Source organism: Lytechinus variegatus, chromosome 10 (assembly GCF_018143015.1).
Source record: "Lytechinus variegatus isolate NC3 chromosome 10, Lvar_3.0, whole genome shotgun sequence".
Classification (NCBI taxonomy): Eukaryota; Metazoa; Echinodermata; class Echinoidea; order Temnopleuroida; family Toxopneustidae; genus Lytechinus; species Lytechinus variegatus.
This window is the reverse complement of record NC_054749.1, coordinates 16,987,048-17,013,315: the sequence shown is the minus strand read 5'-3', so window position 1 is coordinate 17,013,315 and position 26,268 is coordinate 16,987,048. Positions and strand designations below refer to the sequence as shown.

Sequence of the window (26,268 nt, the reverse complement as noted above, 5' to 3'; positions counted from 1 at the left end):
CAGTGAGTGTGAAGTGAAGTTCTTGCTTTATTGTTTTCTTTTAATCAAATATCATTTGGTGGAGATTTTTGGTTCAAGAAACTGTGATCAAACATGTTGATAAAACAAAGGCTACGACTATAAAAGCAACACTGGAAAGTACAGAGGACAACGTCCACTTTATCATAGTCTAGCCGTGTCAGACACATTGCTTTATAGGCCTATTTTAATAGAGGAGCAGCAAAGATATAGCTACATATATGTACACAGCCTCCACCAAGATAATCTAGTAGTTGCAGTAAAGTAGAAAACTGCAACAGATATTGCTCCTCTGATGTAGCCTGACCAAACATACCCAGGAGTCACACATGTACATACCCTTGTCACTTTATTAAAGTGACAAGGCTATGAATCATTCTTTTCTAAATAATTACTTTTAAGGGTGTAAGTGATGTATGGGGGTGGGGTCATTGCTCGCCAACTTCTTTTGTTTCCTTCACACCTGTCCAATCACAAAAATACCTGTTAATAGTGACATGATATTGTAACGGTGACACAACATATACTCCTGCGAAATTTGCTCCTGTCGTAATATCTCTTATCTGTAGGGTTAGAGTTCGGATTTTAATAGTCTTTGGTTCACAATAATGTAAAGATTTGGATTAGGGTTTACTTAATAGTTGTAGGAGCTATATTTTGTATTTAAGTATAGAGGGGTTCTTCCAACACAGCACAAGAACAGATGAGGAGGTAGATGTTGCTAGTTTGAAGGTCTGTACTCAACTGCCTGAGCTTGGCAGGGCATATATTATTCATTTCTTTTGGCTTTCTTTGCAAAAGGTACTAGATTTCAAAACATATTCAAATTCACTTAAAGATGACAATATTCAGAAGTAACACATCATCATGAATAAGAACTAATCACACATAAGGAGTCTTACAACATCATGATTCAGTCAACCAAGAGAGAGGAGGGGAGTAATTAACATAGCTGAAGAGAGGACCAAGAGATAAAGGAATGGTCAAGTGTGGGGTGCAAGGAATGAAGGATGGATGAGGATAACAAAGGAGATGGGATAACAAAGATAAGTGAGGATAAAAGGCAAGAAGGCTGATGGAGACTAAAGAAAAGGGGAAATGTAAATTAGGAATTTTTTACAGTAGAGCAATGTCCTGTAAATGAGAGAGGGGTTAAAGAACTGTGGACTCTGGCTTAAAAGTAATTAACTTGAAACCAAAACTGAAATGAACAAACAAAGCTGCAATAAACTTGAATAATGTACAAACTAGTGCCCGAAACTTAGTCTTGGAGGTTAGGTTTATGTTTGGCTTTTCCTTCAGAGCAATTGTCGCTGGAGCAAGTGTCATGGAAACTACATAATAATAATGATAGAGTCCGTTCTCATTACGCTTTCTAAAACTAGTTTACTGGAAGCCGATTCAGGAAACCAGTTTGGAAGATCGCTTTGCTAGCGTTCCCACTTGATCACACGAAAGTGGTTTTCAAAATCACTTCACGTAAAGTGCTCTTGTTGCTATGGAAATGTATCAGTGGGGTGACACGTTTCAAACCACAGCATAGGCATTCTACACCTGTCGTGTGGAGCAGCGCGCTAAAAATGTGCGAAGATCCCTTCCCGAAGAATGGTTGTGTCCTCACACTAAAACCAGTTTTACGAGGCAAAGCGATCTTGAAAACTACATCGCGAGGTGGTTTTCCAAACTGGTTGGGAAGATTGCTTCCAAGACTGCTTCGACCGTTCTCACTACATGTACACGTTAAACTAGTTTCCACTAATACCCCTTTCATAAACCCAATTATGCGGCTAATAGCAGCATAATTTGGTTGTAAAATTGGAGGAGGACCAGAGTTATCCGCATTATTTTGATGCTGCTATTATCCGCATAATAGCAGCATCGGGACAAGATTTTGAGTTTACGAACGCATTTCCAAATAATGCGGATAATTGCCATGGTGCAGTCACAAGGTCACCCTTTTCCAACACATCCGCATCGTAAAAATAATGCGGCTTATTTTCGGAGTTTGTGAACACAATTTTTATTGAATTATCCGCATTACTCTTAGGCGGCTAATTGGAGGATGGGTTTATGAAAAGGGTATAAAGTAGTTTCCTGTAAACTAGTTTTAGGAGCATAGTGAGAACAGCCTCATAGAGCTTATAAAGCGCTTTTGCCTGAGGATACAAAGCGCTGCTATTATTACCCCGGCTTTAGCTTGAGCTACCATCATCGGCGCTCAGTGCATTCAAGGAAATAATTCTGACTGGTACCCATTCACCTCACCTGGGTCGAGTGCAGCACATTGTAGATAAATTTCTTGCTGAAGGAATACACGCTATGGCTAGGATTCGAACCCTCTACCCTCTGTTTGAAAGGCGAGAGTCAGAATCACTAGACCATGGTGCACCACATGTATTGTACCAACCTCAAATAAACCTGGCGGAAAAAGTTATATTTTTTGAGCCTGCAATGTCCAGATTTTCCCATTAGTACAGCAAATAATGTACATTCTTCTTGTCTCACAATTGTAATTTGGGTTTCATTTAAACATATTGTACATCTACATGTATTTCTGCATGAAAATCCCTGCAAAAACTCATTATTTTGAAATTACAGTTTATCATGCAGGCAATTGTTTCAGTGATATTGCAAGTACTGTACAGTACTTTGCAGACTGGCAAAAATACATGGTAGGCCTACATGTACGAACCCCTATTTTCTTACATGTATGGGTATTTATAGAATATTGTACACAACAGTACAATACCGTATTATACAGTACGGTAGCTTATTTTTGAAAATTTCTGAAAGTTCTGGTTTTAATGATAAATACTCCAATGTGTACATGTAGCTAACTAGCTACTACGTAGTTCATTCGGTAATTTTCATATTGCTTCATGAATTCTGAGCACTATGGAAGATGCATTATGTGTCGGCAGGCTGCATGCTTTGTAATGTATGATAGGAGGAATACATCCAAGGATGTACATGTAGGTCCCACATGTAGATAATGGGATCCTCCAAGAATGGGTTAGCTTGATCCTGTCATATTCGATAGTCTCCAGTGATGAGTCATGTCTTGGTTGGATGTTGTCATAGTATTAGGATGAATGCTTTTATTAGCGAGATGGTTGGGGTGACAAAGGGGGAGATATGGCATGCCAGTGATCCCATTGAATATGGGACAGTGTGTGGACCATCACGAGGTGTGATAAAGGTATACGAGATATTCCATACTTTATTGTGTGTAGTTTAAAGTCAACAAGGAATGTTGTGAACAAGAACAAGTACATGTAGGTCTACATGTACATGATGTGTTTTTATTGTAGTAGTGCCTAATAGGCCTACATGTACATTCCTTTGTGCTATACATGTACTGGTATGTATGTACATGTATCCTGTATGGTGATAATTCTGCTGATCATGATGTTGAATGATTGATGATAATGATTGTGGGTGCACTGGTGATCATGCCATAAAGTCATTTTGCTGTAGTTTTCATTCATTACACCTGCAGCCTTTGTATCTGTTGGCCAATACCTAAACTTTGTCAAGAAAAAAAGGGGAGGGGGGTACACTTCCAGGTACATACATGTACTTCTCCACATTGGCCACTCTCTGCCCAGATGTTAAATGGCTATTACTACTACCACTACTACTACATGTACTACTACTACTACTACTACTACTACTACTACTACTACTACTACTACTACTACTACTACTACTACTACTACTACTACTACTACTACTACTACTACTACTACTACTACTACTACTACTACTACTACTACTACTACTACTACTACTACTACTACTACTACTACTACTACTACTACTCCTACTACTACTACTACTGCTACTACTACTACTACTACTACTACTACTACTACTACTACTACTACTACATGTACTACTACTACTACTACTACTACTACTACTACTACTACTACTACTACTACTACTACTACTACTACTTTTCTACTACTACTAGTTATAATATAAATAGTGATAATGATAATAATATAATGATATAATAATGATAATAGGCATACACCTGTATTGGGCTATCTATATCTAGAAATACATGTATTCTAGGGTACACTATTGTTACCCCGGCTTTAGCCTGAGCTGTCCTACAGTCCTCAGTGCATTCAATGAAATGATCCTGTACCTGGATCGAGTGCCGCATAATGTTGGTAAATTTCTTGCTGAAAAAATGTCATGGCAGGGATTTGAACTCGCATCCCTCTAGAAAGATTAGAATCATGGTTTATTGTGCATATGAATATTCTCTAGATACATGTATGCAGAAGGTCAAGGTTGCTGCATTCTAGTATTAGATGTCAGTGAACTCGTTTTTATGACTTTGTGAAATGACACACTGAAGTTCATTATTTCCACCATTTGACTTGGTAATATGAGATGTCTACATGAACTCGTTGCAATAAACAACTGCTTTGCAAGGCTGTTTGTGCTAGCCCTGTTTTCATCAGCTTGGGTTCAATAATTGCAACAATCTTTTGTATGATCCAGCCACTCAGGGGGAACTAATCTCTAAACCTTGTCAGACAACCCATGCTACTATTGAAGACGGGGTTTAATTGATTGCTTTTTCATGGGTTTCAAACTTTCGATACCTGAGATTACAACCCAAGTAAAAAAAAAATGGGCCTTTTTTTCAAATTAATGGCGATTTGCTTGTCGTGACATGGCTTGTTAATTTATATACATGTATGTGTATCATGATGGAAGTACTTCATTTTAATGCTGAAGGTCATTTTTCAAGGTCATTGCTCAAGGTCACATTCCACTTTAATGGGAATTGCCTCATCTTGACTGATGAGGATGGGTTTTTTGATACGCAGACATTTGTACGAGGAGGGCTGATGGAGACCCATATTTGTGAATGTGCACTGCAGACTTCAAGATGATGTCTTCCACAGGCAGGGTCATGTACGTGTTGATTACCCATGAGACTCTATTTCCAGAGGTATGTTTATGTACATGTATCATACCTAGAGTGGAGATATGAAGCATTCACTCACATCTACAATGTAATCTATGTATTTAATCTTGAATCTTTATTGTATCAGGAAATTAATTATCACATTTGTTATTTCCCATTATTTCATTAAATGCTTCTGTACATGTGATGCTCTTCCTGGAAACTCTTAGTCTTAATCCAGTATTCATGTCAATACTAGTAGTCAATAGAAGCTTGCAAAAATACAGTATGTTTTTTTTTTTTTTTAGTTTTTCTTCATGACTCATTTACAGTATAATTTACATTAAAAGGTCAAAGTCTCACAGAGGTAATTATTTGAAAGTTTAGAATAAAGATGTTGACAACATCAAAGGTCATCTGGAGAGATAATTTCAAGCATGGACGTATCTAAATATTTCAAGTTTAGTACGAGATGAGAAATCTGGCAATGATGAATGCACTCTTTTTGACTGCTGGTAGTCAAGAGTCCATGAATGTACATGTACATGAGGTCAGGGTGGACATCACTTAAAGGGGAAGTTCACCCTGACAAAAAGTTTATTGTAAAAATAGCAGAAAAAATAATAAAAAATATTGCCGAAGGTTTGAGAAAAATTCATCAAATAATTAAAAAGTTATTCGAATTTCAATTATTTGATTTGTGACGTCATACAAGCAGCATTCCTACATAGCAAATGGTAAAAAATCAATGAAATGTCATTTTCTCAGAAAGTTGAAAAAGGTTTTCATTGTACCTTTTGTTTATCAATAAACAAATCATTTCACATCCGATAATTAATAGAAAACAAAATTAAGTCATCAGGAACTATACAAAATTTGAAATTCCTGCATTTTATATTATAAAGCATATGGGGCAGCTGCTCGTTTATGACGTCACAAATCCAAAACTTTGAACTCTAATAACTTTCTTACGCTTAAACGGATTTTCCTCAAACCTTCACCAATATTGTTTACTATTTTTTCTGCTATTTTTACAACAAAGTTTTCTTCAGGGTGAACTTCCCCTTTAAATCTCCTAATGAAAACAGAAAATCATGAACAGTACCCATAAAAAAAAACTAGCAGGAATATCTAGTCAGCTATACATGGAGGTACACCTGTACATGCTCTTCCACCATTCCCATGCATGTGTGGCCAGCTTGTGTATTCAGCCTACTGTTCAACTGGAATGGAAGTCTTAATACCACAGGCTCGATTACACCAAAAGGGATACTCCGGCCTGAAAATATTTATATCTAAATAAATAGACTAAAATTCACAGCGCAAACTGCTGAAAATTTCATCGAAATCAGATATCAACGAAGTTATTGAATTTTCAAAGATTTGCATTTATTCCGGTGAAACAGTTCTAGGCATGTCTTCATTAATATTTATTCGATGTAGGTGGGCTGATGATGTCACATCCCCACTTTCCTATCTCCTATGTTATTACATAGAATCATAATTGTTTCATTTTTTCATAAATGTGTTAATGATGTATCTCCATTATGATGAAAGAAGTTGCCGTAAGAAATAATTCATGCACTAATCAGTTGTCAATCCAAATTTTTTTTAATAAACCTAATACAAAACAACAAGTTGGGATATGACATCATCAGCTTTAATACTGTACCTAATGAATATCCAATTAAAATTCAATAACTTTGTTTAATATTTGTTATCTGATTTTGATAAAATTTTCAGCATTACGCTCTGTGAATTTTACTCTATTTATTGAGATGAATATCTTCAGCCTGGAGCATCCCTTTAATAGAATGTTGAATGATTTCCACTCCTTACTTTTTTGTGTGGAGTTACTTAATTTTTGTGTGTGAACTTACAAGGGTCCCTTGCATAAATTCAGGCTCTGGTAGAGGTTAAATGTTTACAGTCTATGATGTCAGTCTTCTGTTTTTCCTTGTGAGTCAACCAAGGCAGCTTCTTATTTGGTCAGAAATTGATTATTTTCCTGTCACAATATTTGTGTTTCCAAGCATGACTTCATAAATATTCCTTAAAGCAAGCACTTTAATCAAATGGGATTGACAATGAGAAGTGCTATTGGCTCATGATTCATTGTGTAGTTTTGAGGGAGGACTCATTTATTTTATAGTCTCCAAGTTGCTGCTGACTTGCAACAAGCAAATTAATCATGAACTAAATCTTTGACTTGACATTTCTTAGTTATTTCACAAGAATAACTTTGCATTCATTTTCATTTTGAATCTTCAGTTTCAAGAGTGTTCAAGTGTGACAATAAACTCATCAAAAGCAGTAGAAAAAATTATTGTTTTTAATATGAAATTGTGACAGTCATTTTTTTTTAAATTGATATAAAATACATTTTTCAAATTTTAAACTCTACTGAAGTTTTTGGTAATGAATCAAGTTTCGTTTGGAATCCTTTGTATGAAAATGTCCCAAACCCCTTTTTTTCTATGTAATAGAGAAGAATCAAGCCAGGGGACCGTTTCATCAACATATTTGTCTGACAAGTTGTCAGATCTGACATCTTTCCTTGATTCTGATTGGCTCAGAGGCACTGTTTCTATAGTAACTGTCGGATAATATGGGACTTGTCGGATAAAACGTCCAAGTCCTTTCATGAAACGCTCCCCTGATCTATATGTACCAAACAGTGCACTGCACGGTTTCATGCCATGGATCATGGGTAAGGGCAGGGGAAATATGAAAGGTCTGTACGAGGCTTCAAGAATGTTTTACCTGTACATGATTTGCCTCCCCCCTTCTCCCACTTCTCTGTCCAGGCTGGAATCACCAACCTGATGCTAGTACTAAACTTCCAATTAGCTACATATGTACATTACCTCATGTGCAGTAGGCCTGTATACATGTACATGAAACCAGCATATCAGATCCATCGGAAGGTTCATCACATAGTCACTACATTGTCGGCTTCATGGAACCCCTATAGGCCTGTTTTGTGTTTCGGATGGAAGGGGGGGTATATATGTGTTAATGGTAGATATTAGTAGCTAGAGGCTGCATTGAGTTATTTACCCAAATTGGCCTGTCAAAACAGCCCCTTTGTGCCATTATTCATGCTTACATGAAATGAGAGCTGGGCAATCTGGATGCTGCATGCATATTGAGTGTTTGGCTAAACACATGAACGTGAGGACTATGTGGAAACTTCTCTCAATATAAATACCAAGTATATTGCCGGGTTTATGGGTTGGAATAACACTTTATGCAGAAAGGAAAACAGCTCCTCTTGGTTGTGTGGTCTATTTCCATTTCGACGTCATCTTCAAGTGGAGACCATCAAAACTAGTAAAAAGTAATAAGGATGTGTATGATACATGTAGGCCTACATTTAGCACCAATGGCTACATGTACTCCTTTTTTATAAGAATTGAGGTTTCAGGGTATTTCTGCAGTTGGTATTGATAAATGCATACTTTTATGGGTTTTTATGTTGCAAATTTGTGCGATTTGAAACAGGTTTGAGCTACATGTAAACACATGTTTCTGCAGCTAGGGAGATGTACATGTATAAGCTATAATACACAGCGGCAATACACAAAACAAAAAGCACGAAAAAGTAGGGGCCATAATCCCTGTCATGACACCTCCACCTTTGGTGAAATGATGCAAGATTGCTGCACAGGGACAAGGCCAGATTATAAACTCATAAACTCATTTTTTGTCTCACCTGCATATTGAGTGAGACTATAGGCGCCGTTTTTCCGACAGCGGCGTCAACACCAAATCTTAACCAAAGGTTAAGTTTTTGAAATGACATAATATTACTTAAGAAGTATATGGACCTAGTTCATGGAACTTATGCATAATAATCGAGTATTAACATCCTGCCTGAGTTTCAGGTCACATGACCAAGGTCAAAGGTCATTTAGGGTCAATGAACTTGACCATGTTAGGGGAATCAACATCAAAATCTTAACCTAAGGTTAAGATCAAGGAGGGGTGGGGGGAGCACTATGTACATGTATGGGGTACATTGAAAGGAAATGGGAATGTATACATGTATGTATTTCACTTCAGTTCAAGGAACAATCACACATTGTCAGGTCTTGGACAAAGAACGAAAGAACTGAAACCAATTTCTACTAGTTGCAGTACATCATCCAAATATAGGTCCAATTATCTATAGGCCTTACAATCATACGTCTTTACTCTTACTTCCAAGTTCCCAAGCTTCAAGACAGAAAATAGTTCAAAGAAAAACAATGTCACATTTTGCTTTCTTGCAATATATGGCAGAGTCACAAGTAAAAAAAAATACATATGTTTGTATATTATATATATATATTGCAGTCATCCCCATTCCCATGGCAAAGGTAGTAGAAATGGAATTCTTGTCATCATCTTAATTTCATTTAACGGGGACTCAAGACACCTGTGCATCCGTGGCGTGTGCCATGCCGAACTCCGATTGAGACATCTTCCTAGCCCTGCGGCGGGTATATCACCTTACCCACAAAGATCGGCCCTTTCTTCGGCTGGCCCCCCAAGTCTTGACTTACCATGATGTCAGGTTACGATCGCAGGAAGGACAGCTCGGGCACTTCATGCATAATTTTTTTGTAGAGTTGAATCAGGATTCCTTGCACTGATTGTTGGTTTTTGATGTACTGCATACCTGCATACATCATGGTATTGATCATTGTATTTGGTGAACTCTGCGGAGAGTAGTACCATAGACTTGTAAGATTTAGGGACAGTGATTTTCCGTTTCAAAAAATTGCCTTTTCCATTTCAGAAAATCTCAAATTCCGTTTCAGCATGTTAGAAAACAGAAATTCTGTTTCCCCATAGACTTTTAGACTTTAAGTACATAAAAAAGAGAGAATTTTGTTTGCCCATTGAATAGTAATATCAGAACACTCGCGCTGGTCAAAATTTGTATCTGCCAATGTACGAGCAATAGAATCCGTTCTAATGGGAACTACATGTATGCAGGTACACAAAATATTTTGACAAACACATTTAACTATAAATACATGTACACCCTTCACCTTTCAAGTTATTAGCATTACTGGTATTTGCGGGTAAATGAAATTTCATTGATAATTTGGGGTTTTTTTTGGACATCGTTTTCAGCAGTCAATGAGTTTTGCCTATCCGCCATTTTGGATTTAAAGACCCTGATATTGTGCTGTTACATCTTCAAATGTCGAGGGCAGCGACACACGACCGCGTTGTTGAAATAAAACGTGTGCATGTGAATGTTTTCGATAAGCCCAATACAACCCCGCCAGGTACGGGCGGTGGGGGATTCAATCGAGTGTGATGAAGTCGAGTGCAGTCACGATGTGTGAATTGTCATGATTGTAGTGAAGTGAGATCATGTTTTCTGGGTTTAGTGGCCATTTGATATTCAGATTTTGTTGAGATTTTGGGTAATTTCTGTTGCTGTTCTGTGTATTTTGAGGAAAAATATGTTTTCCATGATTTTCCATTTGAGGTGCCACTTACCGTGAATTCCGTTCGTTTTCCGTGTTCGCGGAAAATCACTGTCCCTAAAGATTTTACATGTAGATGATCCTTTTCTAATTTAAATTGGGAACCTGAATAGACTTAAAGGGGTATTCCAAGCTGCAAATTGTATGATTTTAATAGATAAAGTAAAATCAGACAAACAAGATGCTTAAATGTCATCAAAATCGGAGAAGGAATATTAAAAATGTTAAGACATTTTAAAGCTTCAATGCAGTAATTCGGTAAAAGAGTTCTCTTTATACTTCTGTAGGCCTGTCCTCATGAATATGCAATGAGAAAGCTGGTGATATCATATCCCTGCTTACATGTATTTCATTTATGTTTTATGAAATTATATTGAAATTTTGATATTTTCTGACCACGAAGAATGCAATGTACTGATGAAATGAAAGATATTCATGATTGCAACTTATTTTGTTACAAGGGAAACATATTATAGTATAAAAATCTCAAATGATTATGATTTTATGTACATTGTAATAAAACAAGCGATTTTGTTTCTCGCCCACTTATGAAAATAACCAGAAATATCGTGATTTGCTAGGGCACACAACAGAATTGTATCAAAACTTCATTTTGAAATAACCGGGATGGAACAACATTTGTCATATTGAGTCTTGCATGTATACTTTAATGTTTTAATGTTGACCTCAAAATGAACTTTGACCTTTATTACCTCCGAACGCAATAACATGCAGGTCTTCTGAGTACACTTACAACCCAAGTTTAGTATAAAAGTGATTAACAGTTGCAGAGTTACATGTATGTGTCATAACATTGACATCAGAATGACCTTTGACCTTACCATGTGACCTCTGATTGCACCATGACATGCAGGTCTCCATTTACAACCCAAGTTTGGGTGAAAAGTGACTTATGGTTGCAGTGTTACAATGTATGTGTCATAAGAGAGTCTTGCATATAAACTTTAAAGTTTACCTGAAATCGACCTTACCATGTGACCTTCGACTCCAACATAACATGCAGGTCCCCCAAGTACATCTACTATCCAAATTTGGTTGAAAAGTTACTTAAAAAGTTACAGAAATTTGTGACAGAGAGTCTTGCACATAAACTTAAACATTGACCTGAAAATGACCTTTGACCTTACCATATGACCTCCAACCACAGCATGACATGCAGGTCTCCTAAGTACAGTACATCTACAATCCATGTTTGGGTGAAAAGTGACTTGTGATTGCGGAGGTACATGTAGGTGTCATAAGAAAGGACTCTTGCATGTAAACTTAAACGTTGACCTTGAAATGACCTTTGATCTTTAATACCGTATGACCTCCGGCTGCAGCATAACATGTAGGTCCCCCAAGTACATCTACAATCCAACTTTGGTTGAAAAGTGACTTACGGTTGCAGAGTTATGTGTCATTTTATATAGAGAGTCTTGCACTTAAACTTTAACATTGACCTGAAAATGACCTTTGACCTTACCATGTGACCTCTGACTGAAGCATATCATGCAGCGGTCTTTTGATGAACTTTCAAAGGTATTAATAGTCTTTCAGTGATCTTTCGGGCAAGTCTCTCAAGATTTTTGCAGAGATCATTGAAAGACCAGGCAAAGTCCATGGAAAGAATTTTGAAAGATCACTTGTTGCATAAAAAGATCTCTGAAAGACCATTGAAAGATCACTATAGGACTAGTCTAAGACCAGTATTAAGACGAGACATATCCATGAGTCTTTCAGAGTTCTTTGAGGAGTCTTTTTGAGCCATTCCACAGAGATGACAAAGTTCAGTGATCTTATTCCACAGAGATGACAAAGTTCAGTGATCTTGAAGACCGCTGTAAGACCTCTCAAATTTTAAGTCTTTGAGTGGTCTTTCAATGGTCTTTGTTCTGTGGAATGGGGCTATTTCAGACCATGACGTCATGTTGTGTGAGAAGCATCGTGATTCCATAGGTTCGTACACAGAAAAACTACCCGTTAAGTGATTTTTTTGCTTTCCAGATCACTTTTTATTTTCTTCACTTCTATCACAGAGTGGTATCACATATATTTTTTCCTGCACACTTGAATTAATGAAATCTGCAATGATCTAAATAAAAGGAGTGTGGTCCTTTTTATCTCACCTGCGAAGCAAAGTGAGACTATAGGCGCCGCTTTTCCGACGGCGGCGGCGACGGCGGCGTCAACATCAAATCTTAACCTGAGGTTAAGTTTTTGAAATGATGTCATAACTTAGAAAGTATATGGACCTAGTTAATAAAACTTGGCCATAAGGTTAATCAAGTATTACTGAACATCCTATTAGAGTTTCATGTCACATGACCAAGGTCAAAGGTCATTTAGGGTCAATGAACTTAGACTATGTTGGAGGAATCAACATCGAAATCTTAACCTGAGGTTAAGTTTTTGAAATGTCATCATAACTTAGAAAATATATGGACCTAGTTCATGAAACTTGGACATTAGGTTAATCAAGTATCACTGAACATCCTACATGAGTTTCACGTCACATGACCAAGGTCGAAGGTCATTTAGGGTCAATGAACTTTGGCCGAATTGGGGATATCTGTTGAATTCCCATCATAACTTTGAAAGTTTATGGATCTGATTCATGAAACTTGGACACAATAGTAATCAAGCATCTCTGAAAATTTTGTGCAAGTTTCAGGTCTCATGATTAAGGTCAAAGGTCATTTAGGGTCAATGAACTTTTGCCAAGTTGGGGTATCGGTTGAAAAGTTCATGAAACTTGGACATTAGGTTAATCAAGTATCACTGAACATCCTACATGAGTTTCACGTCACATGACCAAGGTCAAAGGTCATTTAGGGTCAATGAACTTTGGCCGAATTGGGGATATCTGTTGAATTACCATCATAACTTTGAAAGTTTATTGGTCTAGTTCATCAAACTTGGACATTAGAGTAATCAAGTATCACTGAACATCCTGTGCGCGTTTCAGGTCACATGACCAAGGTCAAAGGTCAATGAACTTTGGCCGAATTGGGATATCTGTTGAATTCCCATCATAACTTTGAAAGTTTATGGATCTGATTCATGAAACTTGGACACAATAGTAATCAAGCATCTCTGAAAATTTTGTGCAAGTTTCAGGTCTCATGATTAAGGTCAAAGGTCATTTAGGGTCAATGAACTTTTGCCAAGTTGGGGTATCGGTTGAAAAGTTCATGAAACTTGGACATTAGGTTAATCAAGTATCACTGAACATCCTACATGAGTTTCACGTCACATGACCAAGGTCAAAGGTCATTTAGGGTCAATGAACTTTGGCCGAATTGGGGATATCTGTTGAATTACCATCATAACTTTGAAAGTTTATTGGTCTAGTTCATCAAACTTGGACATTAGAGTAATCAAGTATCACTGAACATCCTGTGCGCGTTTCAGGTCACATGACCAAGGTCAAAGGTCAATGAACTTTGGCCGAATTGGGTGTATCTGTTGAATTACCATCATAACTTTGAAAGTTTATGGATCTGATTCATGAAACTTGTACATAAGAGTAATCAAGTATCACTGAACATCCTGTTCGAGTTTCAGGTCACATGATCAAGGTCAAAGGTCATGTAAGGTCAATGAACTTTGGCCATGTTGGGGTTTTTTGTTGAATAACCATCATATCTCTGTAAGTTTATTGGTCTAGTTCATAAAAAGTGGACATAAGAGTAACCATGTATCACTGAACATCTTGTGCGAGTTAGAGTAGTATTCAAAGTCAGCACTGCTGCTATATTGAACCGTGTGATGCAGGTGAGACGGCCAGAGGCATTCCACTTGTTAATATTTATTAATTTCTTGTTTGTCTTTTGGCCATTATTGGTGAGCAGGGTAGGAAATTATTGTTATTTTTTAGAGGCTAGGGGAGATTGGGGTTAGTTGGAATGCGGGTAAGTAGAAACATTGTACTTTTCTTTAACGCCTGTAAAATAAATTTATGCAATACGTTCCAACTAATCTAGCAGGTGTTAATTAATAAATTCTTAATATTCACAGCCAGCCAGCCCTGATCTCCCCTATCTTTTTAAGTTTTTATCCACGTTGGAACAATTGCAGAATTTGGGGGGTATTTCTTTTGTTTTAAGGGCTACTTTTTAGGGGTAACGGGCAATTATGCAGTAAAAGCAAATATCATTGTGCCATATGAATAGAATATTAATTTTCTATAAACTAATCTTGAATATTGTTTGTGACAGATCTCGGGGCGACTCTATAATGAATGGTCACCCCAAAGCATGCATTTTGGGGGAATTTTAGGGGTGATTTTGGCTGTTATGAGGGCAAAATCAACTGTCACCCTCCTGTATTTCCTATTCTGTTTGTGAGACATTCTGATTTTTAATATTAAAACTGTCTTTCAAACTGTTGCATGATATAGAATTATCAAGACACGATGAAAAATACAAGTACATTGTAATTACATATTATTGATTTGAAATATAAAGGGCACGAGAAAGTTCTACAGGAGCTGTGAATAGTGAGGTACAGTTGCCATAGTAACAATGCCATCTGTTCTCATCACGTCAGTGTGGTAATAGACTTTTGCAATTTACATTTTTTTTAAAAGAAGCTATTGATGTGATTGACAAATTCACAATGAATGTTATCATGGCTGATACGCAATGTACATGTATGTGTACTAGACATTGTACATGTATGTACCTGACGTGTGTGTGTGTATCAATTGAACGTAAACAGTGGGCTTATTCATTTATGCTGTATCCCTGGTAACAAATATGAATTTTAGTGGGAAGTAGACAAAAGGGAGCATTAGTCTATCCCTCAAAATATGCACTGAAACACGCAATCACATGTTTCTGATTCTGCAATTCTACATGTATCCCAGATGTTTCTGTATGTATTTCCACATCCTCTTGGTGTATTCACCCTTTGCATTTACTAGTGTATCCTATCAAACATGAACAAAAAAGATGAGTGAATGAACTGTAGAAGCACATTATTTCCCTTTTCCTTTAATATATTTTGTCTCATCCCCCCCCTCATTTCTCTGAATTTTCATTTTTTGCAACCTTCCTGTAAACATGCCATGCATGGTCCCAAGATTAAAATCACTGGACCTATTTAATGCTGATAATTTCTTCGCATCAGAAACAATAACATGTATTAATCTATACATGTGTGTTATCATTGAAACAAGGGTTGTTAGTGTTAGTGGGAATAATTGATTTTCAACACTATATGATGTACGTGTATAATGTGCATGTTTGCTCAATTTAATTTTCCGGATTTGCCTTGACATTCATGCTGATATTGAGCAGTCACAGTTTATGTAGGGGTGTACTGTACCGTACATGTACACCCAATCAATTACCAGGCCGTCGTTCCAAGAAACAAGTGTCAAAGCATGCATTCTATGGTGGCACAGGGGTCTTGTTATTAAGACACAGAATTTTTTGCTCCAGTTTTTCGAGACTCATTGTGTGACACTTTAGGTGTGAAATGCATGTAGAGTGCACGTAATTGATTTTCCAGCCATTTGAACATTCAAGAGAAAAATCATGGTCGCAGACGGGTGTGTTTACATAAGAAACTTCTGCCTTTATATAAAGCATACATTTCCTTTTTTTTTATTTTTGAATCCTTGAATGCAAAATTTTGGTGCTTATGTGTATTTGTGCTAAACTATTCAGTATTAAGGTTCCAACTTCTGACTCTGAATGTACTAGAGATGGCCTCTTTGTGTCTTTCAAAAATCACTATATTTTCTGTTTCTGTACATCAGTGCTCAATGCGTGGTTATATCAAAGAAAGTACATTCACTTCAATATGGTTCACAGACCTTATATGTACATGTACATGTAAAACTGAACAAAGCAATATACATATATTGCAATGTGACAAACATAATTATAATATCATCATTCATCACTGGTGCATAAACATACACTTCCTTGTGGCGTGGGAAAAACTTGATAAAATAGGAAGGGGAGTTATGAAAACATACTGTACACTTTATACCACTTCGTATTCGTAGTGTACATGTAAGCATGCGTAAGAGTTCAATTATTTTCTCACTTCTGAACGTAACAGAGATGTACATGTACTGTAAATGTCAAGTAGGCCCACATATCATCTTCCATCACAATGATGGGCAAATTTTCCACATACTGCTCATTGTATGTCGTAGAAAAAATAATGATAGAGATCGTTAGAAAACTTGTCGCATCACCTCATTACATTGTGGTTCAACTTTAACAGTTCAAACGGAACAAGAAATGAATACAAGATGCATTGCAATGAATATGGCTAACATACACTACAGTATCATCATTCATCACTTGTTAATTAATCAAGTGCAGCTACACTGCATCCAGTGATGTGGGAGAAAACTTGTGAAAATAGGAGTGGGGGGGGGGGGTGTGAAAACAACATCTATCATCTTGATACTTCTATACCACCATGCAATGCAAGCTTGTCTGCCCGTGAACATGTATGCAAGCATGGAGCTTCTTAATGCAAGTAGAATCAGTGGCACAAATTGTATTATGGATGCATGGATGAGAACTGTAATTGGGAGTTTGAAATGATACTTTTAGAGCCAAATCATTGTCCTTTCATTGGAGGGAGGAGTCGGGCATTGACGTACATTCGCGTGCGTTAACTTGAAGGATTGCATTAAATTATCCAATGATGGGCAGACTTGGAGAGTGAATAATACGTGCTTTGAATCATCAGTTGGATATAAAAACCATGAAGCATGACTGTGTATTGAGAAAAGGGATGAATTTTTGATCTCTGCTATCTCTATAGTGTACATTGCAATTTAGTGGAATCAGGCAGCCCCGTTTCTTTAATAAACACATCCTTGCGTAAACACTGCTCAAACATTTATTTTGTGTACTGTTCTTTTTTATATGCAAAGGTGTTTTTTGATGGAATTTTCTGTGTTGTGCATGTTTGAACTTTTGTCTGTTTTCAGGTCATCTTGTTTAATATTGGAATTGACTACCGGTAGATTTATGGAATGAAATGCACATTTTGATATTTATAAATTAGGTACATGTACATAAAATTGCAATAATTTGAAAAAACAACATATTTCCTCTACACTCGCTCCAGACCTGTGTTGGAGCTTTTGCTTTCCAGTTTTGTTTGATTTTGATTAGCAATTGTTAGAGAAAAAGGGAAACAAGAAAGAAAAAAAAAATGGTGTGAATGAGTAAGAGAGTAAGAGATGAAAATATTGGGGGGGGGGGGGAGGGGGTTGAAAGAAAAGAGTTACAGTACATGTTTCTATGTAGGGGGTATTGAACCTAAGGAAACAGATTTGCATAATGAGCAAATATTTTTTTTTTAAAAAAGAAGCTTTTATACCCTGATCAGCTAGGAGCAGCTTAATTTCTAGATTTAAATTTATTTTAAATCAAATGTCCACTAGTTGGGTATTGTGTAATTTATTGAGCTATATTTTAGTATGTCTGGGCAGTGGCAGTCTGTCAGAAAAATAGACATGCTATCCAGACTCTATTATGTGATTTGAACCAGTGAACTCTTGAATTACTGACCATTTTTGTCTATACCTTTTTGTGTAATGAGTGTAAATTGAAAAAAAATGTGGCACACATATTGTTTGTTTGACAGACTGTCACAAAGTGTTCTCTGTATTTGTACAGGTTTTTTAGCAGCTGTACTCTATCATAACACAACCGTAACTTGACCCCTTTTCATATCAAAGACAGACTCTCCATGCTGGTAATATGGTTCAAGTTCACTTCTTAACCAAAATAAAATGGATAGTCTTTTTGATACATGTACATGTACATTGTAGGCTACATGTAGAGTGTCTGTTATGATTTGTTCTTTGTATCAATAATGATCTGGATATTATTAACATTTCTCAATCACTTTTTGACAGTTTTGTAACTCCACAATTTACAGTTTATCACTACTCAAATAATGGATCTTGGTCTGTCTTGCCCACACAGAGAATGTACAGGGTGTATGCACATTCTCTACTACCTAGGAGTACAGTATTCCAGCAATGCTCCTGCTCTCGCATTCATGGACGACTCATTGGGATGAATGAAAATGATCAAGCATTATTTGTATGTTTGGACGAGAGGTACATGTAGGGGATGGTCATTTTGCTTGCCCATCGTGAGTGGCCCAAGAAGACTGGCTGAATTACTCCCCAGGGAATGAAGAATGTGCATACATGTACATTGTCAATTAGATTTTGTTTCTATCAAAAATGTATTTTAATTTTTCACATTGTTGTACCTTTTTTATTTTCCCAGATCTGTCCTGATGTTATTAATTTGAGGGACCTCTCCTCTATGTGACCTTGTTTTGGTCCACACAACCCCAGTGCTCACCTATGGTCCCCAGGCTATCTTGCCCGGCGCCATCCACCAAGCCACCCTCATGGGCAAGTGTTTCTCCGTCTGCAACCCAGGTTCAACCAACGTGGAAGAGCAGAATGGCAAGAACAAAGCACAACTCCCTCCCAAGCCCCCTCAACATGCCACAGCTATAGAGCACCCTACTGCCCAACCAGTTCAGTACGTCCAACATATCAGCACAACCGGAGGCCGTGCGGGCAACCTCCCTCTCCGTCCTGCTGGGGACTCGAATAATGGTAGTCACAGCAGACCTGCGCATGACACGCACAAGCAGTTCCCCCGACAAAACGGTGTAGAGACAAACGCAGCCATGAAGTCAGACTTCTCTGAACGAAAGGCAAACAAACTCTTTGAAAAATATAAAGATAATTCTGAGGATGCCATTTTGGCGGAAGGCACCGAAAGATTTTGTCAGGACCTTAAGGTCAGTCCAGAGGATTTTATAGTACTAGTCATTGCATGGAAGTTTCAGGCGGCAGTCATGTGCCGCTTCACGCGGACTGAATTCATCCAAGGCTGTCGCACCCTACGTGCTGACTCCATCAATGCTATCAAAGCAAAGTTTCCAGAACTGCGACACGAGGTCAAGACAAATGAAGCCATGTTCAAGGATCTTTATCGGTACACATTCGGCTTTGGCTTGGACACTGAAGGGGGCCAGAGAACTTTACCTTGTGAGATCGCAATACCTCTATGGAAGCTTGTCTTCTTCTACCGACAACCCCCTATCCTAGATCGCTGGTGCAATTTCCTGACTGCTAACCAGGTTAAAGGTATATCAAGAGACACATGGCAGATGTTTCTGCACTTTGTAGAGGTCATTAAAGATAATCTCAGTAACTATGACGACAACGAAGCCTGGCCTAGCCTTTTTGATGACTTTGTGGAATATGAAAATGATAGATTGAAAACCGAAAATCAAGGTGGAAAGGAGGATGATGACCAAGAGGAAACTCATCTAGTGTAAAAAGAATATTGGGGATACCCATATTTTTAATTCATTTTCACTTGTTTTATTTGTGTCTTCTCCTTTTTCCTAATGCAAGGTGCTCCATTTGCTTCTCATTGACCCTTTCAATTGCTTTAGTTTCAAAATAAGCAGTTACTTGTGTTTGATTGATATTCCAGTGACCAAGAATCTTACTCTCTTATTTAATTAGTATGGTATTTTTTAATAAACAAAGAAAAGAATGGGGAAACTTCCATAATAACATGCATGGAAGTGTATAAAATGTGCATATTATGCAGCATCTTGTAACATATTTTTCCTAAAGCAGGAAATGTAATGACGTGCAGGGATTATTCTTTACAAACCTTGGTCAAAACATGATCATATTTAAATGCATTTTTATCTTTGATACAGAAGATTAAGTTATCAGAATCCAAAGAATGCATTTGTACTTCTTGATACTTGGGTATATGGTTTCCACATTATGTACATGTAGCCCTTAATTTGTAGAATGCATGTTTCAATGCTAAAATCCACATAAATATTCAGACTCAAAACTTCTATAACTATGGAATGTTTAAAATGTGTTTTATAAAATTACACCTACATGTAATAATAGCTCTTATGATTATCTGGAATTTTAAGTGCTATTTACATGTAGAGCCTAAATTTTGGCTGAAGTCTCATTAATTGATTTCATGTACTTCAAATGAAATTCCTGTGAATTATTGCAAAATATACCGGGAGTCATAGAAACACGGTGAAATATAGTCATCCACATGTACTGTAGAATTGGCATTAAAATGTATTTTCATAGGGAGAATGGTACTTACATGTATTCAAGAACTTTCATATAATGCAACTAAAAATGGTTGGTTGAAGAACAATAGCTTTCCATATCCCATCTGGTAATAAAGGCATTTGTAACTTTCTGAAAAACCGCTTTATGATACACCCCTTCCCCTTGAAGTATTGTAATCCACTTCACAACTTAATAATTTCTGGAAGATGTGATCACCTGACTCAAAGCCTACAATAAGCAAAAAAATAAGTATCCCAATTAGAAGAGCACATTCTATGATTTAACTTGACAAAATAGATGAACCAAAGTCCATATAAATATTAAGGATTTTAGATTTCTCATTCGTGGCACACAATCTTCTGATTGGGGGAAAAATATGTTTTTTTTTGTTTAGTTTTTTTTTTTGCATGAATAAGGAGGAGACAGCCAGTCACACAACATTTATGGAGGAAAGATTATGAAGTTTAAGGGAGAGATTAAAAGAAGAAGAAAACTGTAACTTATAGAGCCCAACCGACTTCTCTGGCATGTTACAATGTGTTTTTGTAGCTTTGAGCTGGTTGGTCACAGAGATGTACATGTAATCACTGTACACATAACCTACATGTTGCCCCCTTTTGTCATATGATTTTACATTTGAAAAGGACTCCCAAGTGCAATGTTTGAAGAGATTTTTTTTTTCTGAATGTAAAAATCTTGGATTCTACATGTATTTTACATTTATCTGAAATCTGTAAATGATCTTCCTCCTGGGAGAGGGTGAAGGGGGGGGGTGTCACTGAATATTATTGCTCGACAAGTTACAAGTAATACCCAAAATGGTAAAAATTGTACTTTTTGCTGGTCAAAGGATTTTGGACCTATCTCGGACAGTATAAACTTCCAAGAGTTGATCATTTGTCCTTTAAAAGATGTATTACTTCAGATACAATGTACAAGTATGATACAGTACATTAAATTTCTTGCATAAATGGATAAATGTTAATAATTTTTGTGAGGGTTGAAATTATAACAGTTTGGTTGACATGATATTGTCAAGGGTTCATGTAGGGTTCATGTACCTGTATTAAAGTTGTTTTTTTATTTTGGTATGATTATAAGTACCTCACAAAAATCATATGGAACTAAATCAGAGAATATAGATACAAATAACAAATGGGTTATACTTCAAATAACCTCTTCTTGTGCAGTGTATTTATTCAGTACTACTGATGTTATTGAAAATTATTTTTAATGTCGATTTTGAAATTATTTTTACATCTTTTTGCATTGTTGAGAAATGAGGGGTTTGGCTAAAACCAATTCATCATAAAATATGTTTGATTACAGTTTAACTTGCATTATGTTCATGTATTTGGATGTTTCATTTATAGCTTCTTTAATGTGGATGGCAACTCGGTAAATTAATTGTAGACGAGATAAATCAAATGCTGCATCTCAATTAGATTTATAAAGAAAACAAAACATGTTTAAGAAAATAGTAACAAGATTTGTCTAATCAATCAATTTGAGAACTGTTGATATGTTCTGTCTTTAACATGTATACATTATCGAGCTTAATAACCTCTTTTATGATGGAATTATAATGGCAGTCTATGAACTGCATGTCATATTTTTTTTATCTATATTGACTAACACATTACGACCCCATTTCTCCCATGTCTTGAAAGGTTTCTTTCCTGTTCGTCTAATGCCTATTCATTCAATTGCCAACTCATCTACTATTATTTGGTCTACCATCAATTCGTCCACTATCCCCATGGTCTAATTGCCAATTCGTCCACTCACCATTTCGTCTAATAACCAGTTGGTCCAATAGCCATTTTGTCCATATACCATTTTGTCTAATTGGGCTAAGTGTTCATTGTGCAAAATGAATGAAAATGAAAGTTTTGGTCTTGGTTATGAGACGAAATGGTCATACAGAGCTGCCAAGTAGTACTGATTTTCCGTATGTAGTACTGAAAATAGAGAATACTGATGATTTCATGCAAAATACTGATTTCTTAAGTTTCAGTTTATGTGTCGTCCTATGGTATTCCTGTGAAAATACTAATTTCCTCACCAAAATACTGATTTTCAGCCTTGAAAATACTGAAATGTTCTTGTTCAGGTTGGCAGCTCTGGTCATAGACGAAATGGCGATTAGACGAAGTGATGATTGGACCAAATGGTTATTGAACCAAATGGTTGTTAAGACAAAATGTTGATGGACGGAATGGCATTTAAATAATATAGTCCATGAGGTTAGTGGACAAGTTGGCTGTGGATGAATTGGCAATTTACCCCTTGAAATCATCAGATCCAATTTTTATTCATAATACAGACCTGCATATATTTAAAAATATTCCTTATCCCAGTAATGCCTGACATAGCAGGATATAATGAATTGGAAATATATTGTTTTTATTTATTGAACTTTTCTATATGTAGGGACACATACTCTGTCCTTTATTGCAATCCTGATTTTGAGGTCTTTTTTTCATCTGCACATACATGTAGTTGTTTCATTGTGATCTTTGAAAGAAAATATTTTTTGACTTACCTGTTTTTCACTTGAATATCCAAACTTGTCAGATTTAATTCTAATGCACATGGAAAATTAAAAAAAAACATGTGAAAGAAGTGGTATTTACAATTAAGGATGTGGTTGAGATTAGAATTGAGGCATCAGTTGGTACAGTCTTGGCATCAGCCATAGAATAGGCATCATGAATGTACAAAGTCGGAACCCACAGCCACAACTCCATATCGGTATCTCTCCCTTGTTAATTTTGTGCTGATTTTTTTTAATCATAAATATTAATCTTAATTTAAGCCTACTTATCATTTTTATTCATGCTCAGTTTTCACTTGTGAATGTTATTTCATCTTGGGTAATTTTTTTCACTTTGTTTTCCATGTTTGTGTGAGCAGAAATGTAAAACAATTTTGTACAGGTTACAAATCTTATTGTCTTTATTAATACACTCAGACACTTTTGAGAAGTGTCATCATTTTTTAATTAGTTTATAATTTTCTGATTATTGTACAAAGTAAGATTACTATTTTTATTTAATATTTAAAAAAAAGTTAAGAAACTTTATATGTGTTTTGTATATGCATATACTCTTGTGATGTATTTCAACATTTTTATACATGTACACCAAGTTCATATTGAATCATTGAATATTTGTAGAATGCTGATATGTGTGTTGTGTTTAAGTCCAAAGAAATATCCTTTCATCATATAAAAAATGAATGTGTTGTGAAAGTAGAATTGTTTGTTCACTGATACACATATTTTGCTATAATTCCAGTTCTACTCTTAAAATACATGTATAAGGTATGAGAGCGATCAAGACAAGCATTTGAAAAACTGGAACTGTGTAGAATTCACAACACTCTTCCAAGATTTATGGATACATTGAATTCTAAGTAAGACTAATGACAGTGTTTGCTCTCAATATACATGCCTTTAATCCTGTTGCCTTGGCAACCAATCATTTACTTTCCTTCACTTGAGGAGTAGCAGTTAATCCTTACTTTACAGAGTTTCAATCTTTATTGCACAAATGAAAGTGAAATTGAAAAAAAAAAAGAAATGACATTGCTTCATCTAAACAGTATCCATTGCCATATTGATCATGAATGTAACTGAAATAGATTGTAAAAAAATAGAAATAAATGTACCCTTTATAACAAATGTACCCCAATTTGCATGATCAAAATCTCATCTCCATCTTCTGTGAAAAAGCAACCAAATTTATTTTTTTCTTGGAATATTCATTTTTCCAAGACAAGCATCCATGGGTGCATTTAGGCTACTTTAGCAAAGGCAGAATCATCGCAAACTCAATCCCATAGAGTGCTTTTTATATTATTGTGTTTAGGTGAATTCGCAAAAGTGCACTGCGTGTTCTGTAATGACCTAGAAGAAATGAACATGTTGGGCATGTGCTTTTACCAAAAGAGTAGTGTTATATTGCGATCTTGATCAAACAGGAACATGATGAAATGATGTCGTTTTAATCATTAAGAATTGATGCTATGTACATTATTGCATCCCCAGGAACCGTCTTTTTGAGGATTGCTGATCGTACATGTCCATGTAAATGGAAATTGATAGGAGTTACTAATCTTCATTTAGACAAGAATAGGGAAATGCTAAACTTAACATGTGTCAAAAGCCAAAGTATTGCCTGAAAATGGGAACTGTACACAGTGTAAAGGCACCCTTAGGCAAATGCAAGGATACATGTCACCATTTTGGAATGTGGGAACTAAATGTCTGGCCTGGAAGATTAGTCGGGAAAGATCAGAATTAATAGGAATTGATGCACTGAAGGAGTGATCAAAGCACAAAGGTGAATTTTTGTGGTGAATAAATCCTCAGATTTTCGAATGAATAAGGAAACATATTTCTTTGTTCTGAGCTTTTAAATGTTCAGTGATCAGGAATGGTTCCAAAATAGATGGTCATATCTTTTCTGAACTATGTGCACAGTAACTGCATTTTTCTTTGGCCTACTGATTTGGATATAACTTCATGAATGTTCATATGTCTTGCAGCTTTCAGGTTGTAACAATTACAATAATACGTATACATAAATTTGTTGCGAGTTTACTTAAAATCAGTCCATTGATCATACTCATATGCTCAAAATCCACAAATTTTATTTTTAAATTTGATTGTCATTCATTGAGTTTTTATTCCATCCACTTGCAAATTTGTTGAACAGGTCTTCATGTCATATGGACACCTGTATATAGTTTGCTTTTTAGAACATTCAGATTGTTGAAATAATACATGCACTATTGACATTGTTATATTCCAAACTTGTTAATACTTGTTCCTACAATATAAACTTGGAATAACAAGACCTGGGGCCGGTTAAACATAGAGTTAAAATGAAATGCAACTAAAAACTATCAAAGGCAGTTTGAATTTTGACCAATCAGAATTACGCATTTTAGACTTGCGCTCAATTTTTTTAGGTATGTTTTGCAGTCAACACTTTCTGCAATTAGACCCCAGTTCAAGTTGGATCATAAAAAAAATATCTTGTAGGATTATTAAAAAAGCACAGAAAAAACACACTATCGTTTTAAATAGTAACAGGATTGTTTACTACCATGTTACACAATCGCCACATTTCTGTGTTTTTTTTTTTAATCCAATCATGTTGAGTGGTATTATGAATTATGCTTGTCCTTATCAGTTAAAAATCATTTTGATATTGCAACTTTGTATCAATCTGATGTTCTGCAGGTAAGCTTTGCCATCAACCAAAGACCAACTTCAAACCTTGTTATGAATCATTTTAGACTGCATGTATTGATTAAAAATTCTTCTGTGGGGAATGTTAAATGTGACTTAAAGTTATGTTTTCATGCCAATGCACAGATGATATGTAGTGTGCAATTTTATTGATCAGAACATTGTAGTGGACGTCTACTTTACACATAATACCAATGCAGTGTGTTGTGTTTTATAATGCACGTAAACAGGAATTTAAGTAATTTTTAAAGAGATGGGGGGGGGTACAGTACATGCCTATGATAATCTGATGAATAATAGTTGTTTGAACTTTTCTGTGATTTTGCAACATTTTGTGGTCAAACTGACTAGTCGTCAGTATAGTCATAGTCACATGGTATTTTGTAATTATTCCATGAATAATGAGGCCATATTTATCATGCAATTTGTTTCCTGT

The 26,268-nt window shown here is 36.1% G+C and overlaps 1 protein-coding gene across 2 annotated transcripts in view; it reads left to right on the top strand.

Moving 5' to 3' along the window:
- The window catches only part of LOC121422379 (DCN1-like protein 3), a 30,907-nt gene extending 10,100 nt beyond the window's left edge, over positions 1-20,807 (top strand). Inside the window, exons 1-2 of one of the 2 annotated variants that reach the window (XM_041617384.1) lie at positions 2,955-3,217; positions 18,717-20,807. In XM_041617384.1, the coding sequence (XP_041473318.1) occupies positions 18,844-19,788 (945 nt within the window). In that variant the 5' untranslated portion in view covers positions 2,955-3,217; positions 18,717-18,843 and the 3' untranslated portion in view covers positions 19,789-20,807. Of the gene's footprint in view, positions 1-2,954; positions 3,218-18,716 lie in introns of those variants that run through there. The other variant, XM_041617383.1, reaches the window with a different exon arrangement.
- Positions 20,808-26,268: the final 5,461 nt, after the last annotated feature.